At 41.1% G+C, this 12,481-nt stretch overlaps 1 protein-coding gene across 2 annotated transcripts in view; it reads right to left on the bottom strand.

The window, feature by feature from the left end:
* ATOSB (atos homolog B) overlaps positions 1-12,481 on the bottom strand; it is a 72,753-nt gene that overhangs the window by 4,760 nt on the left and 55,512 nt on the right. For both annotated transcript variants that reach the window (XM_073680372.1, XM_073680373.1), the window contains exons 4-7: positions 8,307-8,359; positions 8,094-8,193; positions 7,064-7,222; positions 6,752-6,820 (exon numbers count right to left, since the gene is read on the bottom strand). In XM_073680372.1, coding sequence (XP_073536473.1) covers positions 6,752-6,820; positions 7,064-7,222; positions 8,094-8,193; positions 8,307-8,359 — 381 coding nt within the window. The remainder of the gene's footprint in view (positions 1-6,751; positions 6,821-7,063; positions 7,223-8,093; positions 8,194-8,306; positions 8,360-12,481) is intronic.

Raw genomic sequence — 12,481 nt, 5'->3', positions numbered from 1 at the left:
CGATTGTGCTAGTTTCTTGTGTGCATTTTATTTTGGAGATGGCTGTATGAGGTGTCTTGAGAGGACCTTGCCCACGAGGGCTTGCAGTCTATTAAGATTATGTGTATGTATACACTGTGTTCCAAATTATTATGCAAATAATATTTTCTCAGATTTTCCCAAATTACCTATATGAATTGCAGTCATTGTAATTTTCCAGTCAAATAACTATTAGAGTACAATTGAAAGGTTTTTGTACAAACTGCCTATGATAACAGGATATTTTTAAAAAAATAAAACACTCAAACTGCACTCAAAATGCATGTTCCAAATTATTATGCACAGCAGAGTTTTCAACCTTTTCATTTTAATAAAGAACAAAAAAATGGTCATTTTTGAAATTATAAGCATTAGCCGGTTATTACAAACTGAAATCAAACATTTTCAACTCAAAACTTTATTCTAGGTGATGTTACATTTGCACATAGGACCCCTTGTTCGAAAGGAGCTTCTGAACTCTCTCGCCCATTGAATTTGTCAGGTTTTGGATGGTTTCTGCTTCAATTGTTTTGCATGAGGACAGAATACCCTCCCAGAGCTGTTGCTTAGATGTGAACTGCCTCCCGCCATCATAGACACTCCTTTTGATGATGCTCCAGAGGTTCTCAATGGGGTTGAGGTCAGGAGAGCATTGGTGCCACACCATAAGTTTGTCCCCTTTTATGCCCATAGCAGCCAGAGATGCAGATGTGTTATGTGCAGCATGAGACGGGGCATTATCATGCATGAAATGATCTTGATGGTCCAGATGGATGGAGTGGAGGATGGCTGGTTCATGGACACCCCATGCAAACACGGCTACGGCGCTAACAAGGAGGAGGTGAAGTAATGTTTTGGGCTGGAATCATGGGGAGAGAGATTGTCGGCCCCTTTAGGATCCCTGAAGGGGTAAAGATGAACTCCATAATGTATGTGGATTTTCTCAAACAGCACTTCCTTCCATGGTTCAAGAAGAAGAACCGTGCATTCCGCAGCAAGATCATTTTCATGCATGATAATGCCCCGTCTCATGCTGCACATAACACATCTGCATCTCTGGCTGCTATGGGCATAAAAGGGGACAAACTTATGGTGTGACCCCCATGCTCCCCTGACCTCAACCCCATTGAGAACCTCTGGAGCATCATCAAAAGGAGTGTCTATGATGGCGGGAGGCAGTTCACATCTAAGCAACAGCTCTGGGAGGGTATTCTGTCCTCATGCAAAACAATTAAAGCAGAAACCATCCAAAACCTGACAAATTCAATGGACAAGAGAGTTCAGAAGCTCCTTTCGAACAAGGAGTCCTATGTGCAAATGTAACATCACCTAGAATAAAGTTATGAGTTGAAAACTGTTTGATTTCAGTTTGTAATAACCTGCTAATGCTTATAATTTCAAAAATGACCATTTTTTTGTTCTTTATTAAAATGAAAAGGTTGAAAACTCTGCTGTGCATAATAATTTGGAACATGCATTTTGAGTGCAGTTTGAGTTTTTTATTTTTTTAAAAATATACTGTTATCATAGGCAGTTTGTACAAAAACCTTTCAATTGTACTCTAATAGTTATTTGACTGGAAAATTACAATGACTGCAATTCATATAGGTAATTTGGGAAAATCTGAGAAAATATTATTTGCATAATAATTTGGAACACAGTGTATATACGTTATATTATAGCAGAACCAGGTAAAACAGGGTTAAGTCCTAGTCCGGCAGGATTTCATTAGATGCACCTGCCTAACTTTTTACTAGAACCAGGGCCTAAGGTCACCAGGTGTGTCAGTCTGCTGAATGAAGCAGAGTTCAGTGTACTGAAGCCGGTGAGTGTCCAGCCAAAATGTTAACTGTACCTGGGAGAGAGACAAGCCAGAGTCTCTCTCTGAATGGAGACTGCATCAGATAGGTAAGCTGCGCAGTCTGTGTGTGCAGAGAATGTGTGGAAGCTGCAGCCTGTTCAGTGTGAACTGTGCCTGGATTTGAACACTTCTGTTCGGCTCTAGAAGCTGCTGGAGCTCAGGCTGAAGCAGATACAGAGACTAGTGGGATCAAGCCTCTTCTGTGTATGAAGTTTGCATATGTGCTGCGTAGTTAACTGTTTATTTGCTGTGATACCTTTGTGCCCAGAAGAGGCTGTTTTTTGGTTTTGAATCCCTTGAAGTTTTATGAAAGCAACAAAACTGCACCTTGTTTTGACCAAACCGCATTGCCTGTGTGAACACTACCTAATGCCTACCTGAGAGAGTGTATCCCTACAACAACAAAAATATTATATATACACACAGACGTATATATAGAGAGCTATAGCTAGAGATATAGACAGGACCAAAGGCAGGCCGAACAACTTAACTAATTAATAGAAATGAGATCTGCTGTACATATACCTAAACTGAAATATATAATACATATATATTAGAAGAAAACACACAAAAAGTTAGGGATATTTGGCTTTCAAGTGAAATTTATGTTAAACATAAAGTTCATGCTACAGTGAAATTTTATCATGAAATTAGGGCATTTAAGTAGAAGCAACAATGGTGATTTCCTCATCTCAAACAATTTATTGAAACAAAAACAAAATAATAGTGGTGGGAATAACGCAACAAGAAATGTCAATGTCTCAATATCTCATCATGTGGCCCGACATCATCTGCTGTTCACAGTGGAGTTATTGTGTGACGAGGCGCGGCGCCCCACTCCTCTCGTGACGAGGCGCGGCGCCCCACTCCTCTCGTGACGAGGCGCGGCATCCCACTCCTCTCGTGACGAGGCGCGGCATCCCATCTTCTTGAAGGTTGTCCCTCAGGTCATTGAGGTTCTGGGGTACAGAGTTACGAGCCTCTACACTGTCTTAGCTGATCCCTCAGGTTTTCTATGGGATTCCGGTCTGGAGAAAGTGCAGGCCACTCCATTGTAGGTACTCCAGTCTCCAGCAGCCGTTCCCTAATGATGCGACCTCGATGAGCTGGAGCTTTGTCATCCATGAAGATGAAACTAGGCCTGTGTTGTTCGTGCGGCGACACAATGACTGGATTAATGATGTTATTCAAGTAGTAGGGGCTTGTCACAAAGTGTAGGGCAGTTGTGTTGACTAGACACATCTACCCACACTGTAAGGCTGTGTGCCCAACTATGCGTTTTTTTAAGAGTTTCCACAGCAGCAATTCCGCTGCAGAAACGCTTAAAAATCGCTTGGTAGAAGGCCTGCCATGTTCCCCAATGATAATCTGCATGTGCTGTGCACATGCTGCGGAAATTTCCGCTGCGGATTATCATTGTGGAAAAATCCGCACACTACCAATTAACCAATTATTTTGTGGAAGCGCTGCGTTTTTGCCACCATTGACTTGCATTGGAACGCATGTAATCCGCATCACTGCATCTGTACATGCAGAATCCATGCGTTTCAATGTGCGGATGGTACCCGGGTCTGGAGAAGAGGAGACTCTCCTCCGGATCCGGGTACCATAGAACCTGTAAAAAAAGAATAAAATAAAAAATTTTAGCATCACTTGGAAAGTGCTTGTCAACTTGGTCACACTATATAAATCCATGCAACCAGCATGGATTTATATAGTGTGACCGAAAGAATGGTAAAAAATAAATATTATACTTACCTTCTGATGGACCCCGGTGTCCTTGTCTCGGCTTGCCAGCAGCTCGCGGTAGATTAAAAGGACCTGCGGTTACGTCATTTAGTCAGGTGACGGGTCACGCGACTGCCGACGTCGGCAGGTCCTTTAATCTACCGCGAGCTGCCTGCAAGCCGAGACGACACCGGGGGCCATCAGAAGGTAAGTATAATATTTAATTTTTACAATTCTTTCGGCTACACTATATAAATCCATGCCGGTTGCATGGATTTATATAGTGTGACCAAGTTGTCAAGCACTTTCCAAGTGATGCTAAAATCGCTTGGAAAGCGCTTGACAACCAGCATGCGGAAATGCATATGAAGAACGCTTCACATCCGCTTGTCCCTGGCAGGAAAAACGCATGTACAATCCCGCATGTATAATCCGCATGTACAATCTGCATGTACAATCCCGCATGCGTTTTTTCTGCCAGGGAGATGCAGAAATGCTCAGGAAAAAATCAGGAGCATTTCTGCATCGTAGGCACATAGCCTTACACCACCACCAAAGGCTCGTCAGGTGACAACAGCGGCTGATGCATAGCGCTCTCCTTGATGTCTCCAACATTGTTGGGAGCCATCATTTCTGCTCAGGGTGAATAGACTTTCATCAGTGAACAGCACTGAGGCCCACTGGTCCCTCGTCCAGCGTAGATGCTTGCTGTGCCTGGTGGTGTGGTCAGATACCCTTGCAAGTCGTCTAGGACACAGACAATGCTGATATAAGCGGTTTTGAATGGTCTGACGTGACACTTGGGTGCCTCTCACCTCCCTAAATGTGCCAGGAGTTGTGTGACATTCATCATCTGGTTCCGAAGGGCATTGCTCACAATGAAGCGGTCATCCATGTGGGATGGGGCCAAAGGACCTCCACTCCTCTGCCTTTCTGTGACTCTCCCAGTCTCTGTATCTCTGTTACAACCTGCTGATGACTCGGTGACCCTCTAGTTCAGTTGCCACTTCCGTCTGAGAACATCCTGCTTGAAGTCTATGGCGATGTACTGTTCATCAATTGTTAGGCGATGTCTTGGTCTCATGTTGTCAAAATGTGAACAGCATGATGAGGAGGACTGTTTAATACCAATTCTAATTGAACCCTGAAATTTATTGGGCGATTCATGGATCAAACACCTGTTGTGAATTTTTCCATTAAGCTCCTCGTTAGAGAACAGCAAATTGTGTAAAAAGTACTGAAACATTGGACAGTTGGACATGTGCACTCAAAGGTTTAGAGACGTCACATTAAGTTCACCTGAAAAGGTTAGAGGGCACTGTAGGATCATCCTGAAATTTCACCCGGAAGCCAAATATCCCAAACTTTTTGTGAGTAGTGTAGTGTAAGTATATAACAAATCTATACATACACACAAACCCACACACTAAATAGTGGTTAACCTCCTTTGTAAATATAGCAGCACCCTGTGGGTCTTATCTGGGAGTAAAAAAAATAAAATGACATAAAATTGAATCAATATTTAAGAATAAAAATAAGTGTCCAGTTATTATTGGAAATGTTTGGATATTTTTGTATTTTTTGACTGCACATGTTGACTTACTCATTACCGTATTATGTATTCTAGAAAATAAAACAAGAAAAACACCACAATGGTGCTGAATTTCGATGCGAAGAACAATGCAGCAGCATCTAGGGTTTAGCACTAGAACAACCAGGGCCATCAGCATTTTTAGCTCCATTGATATATAAAAAAAAAGAACAAAACAAAACAAAAAAAAAGCAGTATCCATTCTTAAAAAGAAGGGACATGGAACTACATAGAGGCTGAACGACATGGGTATACTGCTGACACCATGTGGCGAAAATGCAAACTGCAGGTCAGTTCAAAGCCTTAACTTGCAATACACTACTGCACATTGAAAATGTAACACAAAGAAGGAAGTGTGGCATTATGGAAATCGCTGGATAGATAGATATGTTAATGATATGCAAATGATGACAAAACTGAAACAATTTTCAAAATGGTCCTCTGAAGAATGTTCTGCTGCACTGAATGCACTTGGGCAAATCATCAAGATCCGTTGCTGGCAGCTCCTATACATATTGACAAATTTCGAGCACATCTGGAACATCATTGATCAGCAATTGGAAAGGAATCTGCCAGCAGCAGATCTTGATAATTTGCCCAAGTGCATTCAGAGCGGCAGAACATTCCTCAGATGACCATTAATAACCTCACTGATAGAAGCCAACACCAAGTGTGGGGATTTCTGCACGTGGCGCTCATAATTCTCCATACTGAATAAATCAGGATGTTTTGAAGATTTTGCTTCCATTTTATTCATCATTTTCAGATTAACCTTCTGACTTTTTCCTTCTTGGTGCTGCAACTTCAAAGTTGAGTGCAAATCCCTGAAAATGATCACCAAAACTTCTTACAGACAAAAAATAAAAAATTGGAGGCAGCCCTCCAAAGTCAGATGATGAAAAAACGGATTTTATTCAGCTCATGTAACATTTCAGCTCAAATTAGTATTTTTTCCAAGCTACTTTGAGCTGAATAAAATCAGTTTTTACATCATCTGACTTTGGAGGGCTGCCTCCAATTTTTTGGAGTTTTTACATTTCTGGTGGAAAGCAGTGATGTCACCGTCTCTATTGATTGGCCGGCTACATTCCCAGTGATGTCACCAGTCTCTAGCGAATGGATAGGCTGCATTCTCAGTGATGTCTCTAGTGATTGGCCGGCTACATTCTCAGTGATGTCATCACTCTAGTGATTGGCCGGCTACATTCTCAGTGATGTCATCACTCTAGTGATTGGCCGGCTACATTCCCAGTGATGTCATCACTCTAGTGATTGGCCGGCTACATTCCCAGTGATGTCATCACTCTAGTGATTGGCCGGCTACATTCTCAGTGATGTCATCACTCTAGTGATTGGCCGGCTACATTCCCAGTGATGTCATCACTCTAGTGATTGGCCGGCTACATTCTCAGTGATGTCAACGTAAGGCAGGTGACTGAAATACATTTATTAGAGAGCACTGACATCACTCAAGGTATCAGTCGCATTCTCATGGTTCTTAGTGAAGGGCTTGCATTAACCCCCTGAATTGCCATGTCGATGCCCGGACTTACCACTTGTATGGTTCCTGTGCTGGGGACACTGTATCCTTTCCTGCCGACGCCATCAAGATCAATCACTCCCTGCAGAAAATGAAGTACAGAAATTACTCTTCCGATGTAACCAGTAGACAGACAATGGAGGATGATGAGAGTCCGAAGTAGCACAGAGTACGGATAACAGAAATGATCTAGAATTCAACCCCCTTTATCACCGTGGACTCTACTGTTATCCCCGGCCTCCTCCGCACCCCCAAAATCTGCCTAAGTCTTTTCTGAATCCGGAGCTATACACATCATGTATGAAATGCAATTCACCATTCTTACCAGGAAGGGCGAGGGGGCGCTGTGCTCGGAAATATGGAAGTAAGTGACCTCAACTGGAAGCGTGACGTGCTGAGGACAGTATGAACCGCTGGCGCCAATTTCTGCCGTGAAACCTTCAATCTGACCGGATGGAGCAAATCGTCCCCGTAGGATGGACTCCTGGATGAGAAGTGAGGCCGCATTAACACTTCTTCCTTTTCCCACCCCACAGCAGCACAGATCATTTCAGAAGAATCATGTTGCAAGAAGTCACAGACTAAAAGTTAAATAGTGGAAAGAGCGTAAAATCTCAGCAGCACAGAGTATTTCAGAAGAAGAGCATGTAGATCTTCTAGGTGGCAGTGACCTGTTCAATCTTATGACCGTGATATTGTGTATATAGGGACAGAACCAGGGTACGAGAGGTCATAGACTGAATGTTTCATACAGATACACCAGCAGCACAGAGGATTTCAGAAGAGATCTCTGGACAGTGACCTGTCACCATGATGATAATGTTGGGAGGACAGGGATGTATAGGGGCAATACCAGGATATGACCGGTCACAGATTGAATGTTAAATAATGGAAGGATCAGAGTCCCCAGCAGCACAGAGTATTTCAGAACAGAAGTTTGCTGCTGATCTCTAGGCAGCGACCTGTCCAATCATATGAGGATATTGGTGGTGACAGGGATGTATACGGGGAGAGTACCAGGATATGACAGGTCACAGACTGAATGTTTCATAGTAAAAGGAGCAGCGGCACCAGCAGCACAGAGTATTTAAGTGGAGGAATATGCTGATCTCTGTTCAATGTTATGATGTTATTGCCGAGGACAGGGCTGTATAGGGGGGAGTACAATGATGTCAGAGGTCACAGACTAAATGTTAAATAATGGAAGGAGCAAAGTCAACAGCAGCACAGAGTATTTCTGAACACGAGTTTGCTGATCTCTGGGCAATGACCTGTCCAAACGAATGATGAAAACGGTGAGGACAGGGCTTTATAAGGCCAGTATCATGATTCGGGAGGTCACAGAGTGGAAATACCTCAAAGTTCCCAAGCAGCGATCGACTGACACAAGGTTTTGCCCAGTTTCCAGTGCAGCTCCTTCCCGCTTGTCCTTTCCTTAAATTACGTAACGTACGACTAAACAGAAGAAAACAAAAAAATTAACATTCTAGATAGTCGTATAAATTAAACAGCCCCAGAGCTGACAATCTACGAGGCCGTCCAGAGAAGAGAGAAAGTGTCCAACTTACGATTTCAGGCGCAGCTCTCGCTTCGTCCTCCGGCTCGTACAGTCCGTCGGGCTCTGATGGGAGGAAAGGAGAAGCATCAGACAGTGATGCCGCGAGGAGAACACCGGGAGGCGCTGCCAACACATTCACTGCGGCGGAGGATGGTGATGTCACCAGATAAGTGATGTCACAACGCAGCTGCGGTCACACTGTCACTAAGTTCCCCATCTCCAAAGTTTGCACACCCTCGATGCACATCATGCCTCACACGCCAGTCACACCCAAAGCTGCATTTATAAAAAAAAAATAAAAAAAACTTAAATCCTTAAATAAGATTAGCTGGTATCTCATACATAAATGGTGACAACAAGTCATGGGGACGTCTATGACCACCACAAAAAAAAGCTCAACCTCAGGGTGGGGGTGATTATATTGAATGCAGGGAGTGCAGTTGCACCTGGGCCCTGGAGCCTAGGGGTGCCCCCGTATGAGTAGACCAAACCTAAGATAGTTGGGGGCCCTGTTGAAGATTTTGCTTTGGGGCCCACAGGCACATAGTTACACCACTGTGTAAAACATTTGAAACGTAATCTGACAGTTTTAGTTGAAAAAGTTATAAAAAAAAAAAAAGTCACAGGTCATCCTATAAAAGGCAAAAAAAAAAAAAAAAATGCATAAAATTGTTGGCAGGAGCCATATTTTAGGGTAAAAATATAACAAAAAATTCCTCCCGACTTTAATTAGGGCAAATTAGAATAAATCTCCGGATCACAGTCAAGAAATCTAAAACATGAAGTCATATTTTATATGCCCCTCCTGGGCAGTGATGGATAATATTGGGCCCTAAAACTTAGGTGCCAAATTTACTGAAAACTCTGCATAGCAACAAGAAATAAAAGAAGAAGTTTACCTCTCTATCCAGCCCTTTCAATCAGGAACTGAGTGGTTGTCCAGGATCCCTTATAGGATCTATTATAGTAATACATATGTGGGATCATCCTGGGAGCCTACCATAGCCAGGTCTATCGCACCGCGCTCTTCTTCAAGCATTTCCCCCAAACAGCCTCTGCAGCCCCCGCACCGTCCTTGTAGACAGGGCCACATCCCAAGAACCTCGTGTGCTCTGTGCCATGTCCCAAATCCCACCCTGTCCTGTGACCCCGCTGTTCTGTATTCTACTCCCTACCTGCCTGTCACACACGGGACGAGGGGGGAATATTCCAGGTGCAGAGGCACAATAAGAGGAGGCTATAAAAGGGTCTCCCCTACCCAGTCCAAATTTATACCAGTAACCAAATCCTCTATAAAAGGGGATTTTTATATGATATGGGACAATTGAAATTTGAATTTGATCTCAATTGCAAAATGGCAACAGATTTATTTTTCGTTACCGCTGAATATTACCATATCTGACACTGTAAATTTTAATTTTTGACTATTAATTTAAATTTCTCCTGCCAACCGCTTATCACGTGCAAGAAATAGATTTTTAATTTTTTATTAAAATTTTTCACGGGGTGACATTTGTCAGAGAGTAGAGCCGGATCGTTTGGGACAGATAGAAAGCAAAAAAAAGGCTCGGATGTCTGTGGTGCCTCATCCTAGAAAGCAAGATAAGTAACGCCGGTGACCGGATACAGACGCTCAGGGAACGGTTCGTTCTAAAGAGAATGAAGAAAATATTAAAACCATAAAACTTGAAAACTAAAACCATGAAACGAATGAGACGCCTGACGCCCTGGATGTGAAGCCAGGAACAGAAGTTCAGCCAAAAGCCAGGAGAAAACTACAACCAGATGTGACAGAAGCCGGGGGGATTCCTGGGCTGACGAGGGGGACGCTGGACTTTGTGGGAGCGCAGTCTAGTGACCGGGAGGGAACAGGGAACTAATTCATTACTATAGTAAAAGTGAGAGCTACACGGGTAAGGGAGGACGACGGGGATTAGACGGGATTATCCCACACCCGCAGGAGCAGATATAGAGCACACAGTATATCCGGGATGTGCGATACTGGATCCGTGAGATGATGATAATGGGGGCACATGTGATACCGGTAGAGTAAAAGAGAGCAACTTCTAGAGTCCAGGCATAAGAAAGCAGAAAAAAAATACAAATAAGAGGGAAAGCAACAAAAGAGGAATATAGACAACCTCCATGTACAAGAATATAACTACTATAATACTGTTCCTAGGTACAAGAATATAACTAGTATAATACTGCTCACTATGTACAAGAATATAACTACTATAATACTGCTCCTAAGTACAAGAATATAACTACTATAATACTGCTCCAATGTACAAGAATATAACTACTATAATACTGCTCCTATGAACAAGAAAATAACTACTATAATACTGCCTCCTATGTACAAGAATATAACTACTATAATACTGCTCCAATGTACAAGAATATAACTACTATAATACTGCTCCGATGTACAAGAATATAACTACTATAATACTGCTCCAATGTACAAGAATATAACTACTATAATACTGCTCCAATGTACAAGAATATAACTACTATAATACTGCTCCTATGTACAAGAATATAACTACTATAATACTGCTCCAATGTACAAGAATATAACTACTATAATACTGCCTCCTATGTACAAGAATATAACTACTATAATACTGCTCCAATGTACAAGAATATAACTACTATAATACTGCTCCTATGTACAAGAATATAACTACTATAATACTGCCCCTATGTACAAGACTATAACTACTATAATACTGCTCCAATGTACAAGAATATAACTACTATAATACTGCCCCCTATGTACAAGAATATAACTACTATAATACTGCCCCTATGTAAAAGAATATAACTACTATAATACTGCTCCTATGTACAAAAATATAACTACTATAATACTGTTCCTATGTACAAGAATATAACTACTATAATACTGCTCCTATGTACAAGAATATAACTACTATAATACTGCTCCAATGTACAAGAATATAACTACTATAATACTGTTCCTATGTACAAGAGTATAACTACTATAATACTGCCTCCTATGTACAAGAATATAACTACTATAATACTGCTCCAATGTACAAGAATATAACTACTATAATACTGCTCCTATGAACAAGAATATAACTACTATAATACTGCTCCAATGTACAAGAATATAACTACTATAATACTGTTCCTATGTACAAGAATATAACTACTATAATACTTTTCCTATGTACAAGAATATAACTACTATAATACTGACCCCTATGTACAAGAATATAACTACTATAATACTACCCCCTATGTACAAGAATATAACTACTATAATACTGCTCCTAAGTACAAGAATATAACTACTATAATACTACCCCCTATGTACAAGAATATAACTACTATAATACTGCTCCTATGTACAAGAATATAACTACTATAATACTGCCCCCTATGTACAAGAATATAACTACTATAATACTGCTCCTATGTACAAGAATATAACTACTATAATACTGCTCCAATGTACAAGAATATAACTACTATAATACTGTTCCTATGTACAAGAATATAACTACTATAATACTGCTCCTATGTACAAGAATATAACTACTATAATACTGTTCCCTATATACAAGAATATAACTACTATAATACTGCTCCTATGAACAAGAATATAACTACTATAATACTGCTCCCATGTACAAGAATATAACTACTACAATACTGCTCCAATGTACAAGAATATAACTACTATAATACTGTTCCTATGTACAAGAATATAACTACTATAATACTGCCCCCTATGTACAAGAATATAACTACTATAATACTATCCCCTATGTACAAGAATATAACTACTATAATACTGCTCCTAAGTACAAGAATATAACTACTATAATACTACCCCCTATGTACAAGAATATAACTACTATAATACTGCTCCTAAGTAAAAGAATATAACTACTATAATACTGCCCCTATGTACAATAATATAACTACTATAATAATGCCCCTATGTACAAGAATATAACTACTATAATACTGCTCCTATGTACAAGAATATAACTACTATAATACTGTCCCCGATGTACAAGAATAAAACTACTATAGTACTGCTATGTAAAAGACTATAAACTACCAGGGGCGTATTGTCCATATCGGCAGCCCACACGACCACTTTTGAGCCCATGAGTTGGGGTGCCCGGCACCGTTCGGCAGAGT

Source organism: Phyllobates terribilis, unplaced genomic scaffold (genome assembly GCF_046119375.1).
Source record: "Phyllobates terribilis strain yellow unplaced genomic scaffold, ASM4611937v1 Scaffold_1__5_contigs__length_1240528914, whole genome shotgun sequence".
NCBI classification, from domain to species: domain Eukaryota; kingdom Metazoa; phylum Chordata; class Amphibia; order Anura; family Dendrobatidae; genus Phyllobates; species Phyllobates terribilis.
This window is presented reverse-complemented; position numbering and strand designations above follow the sequence as displayed.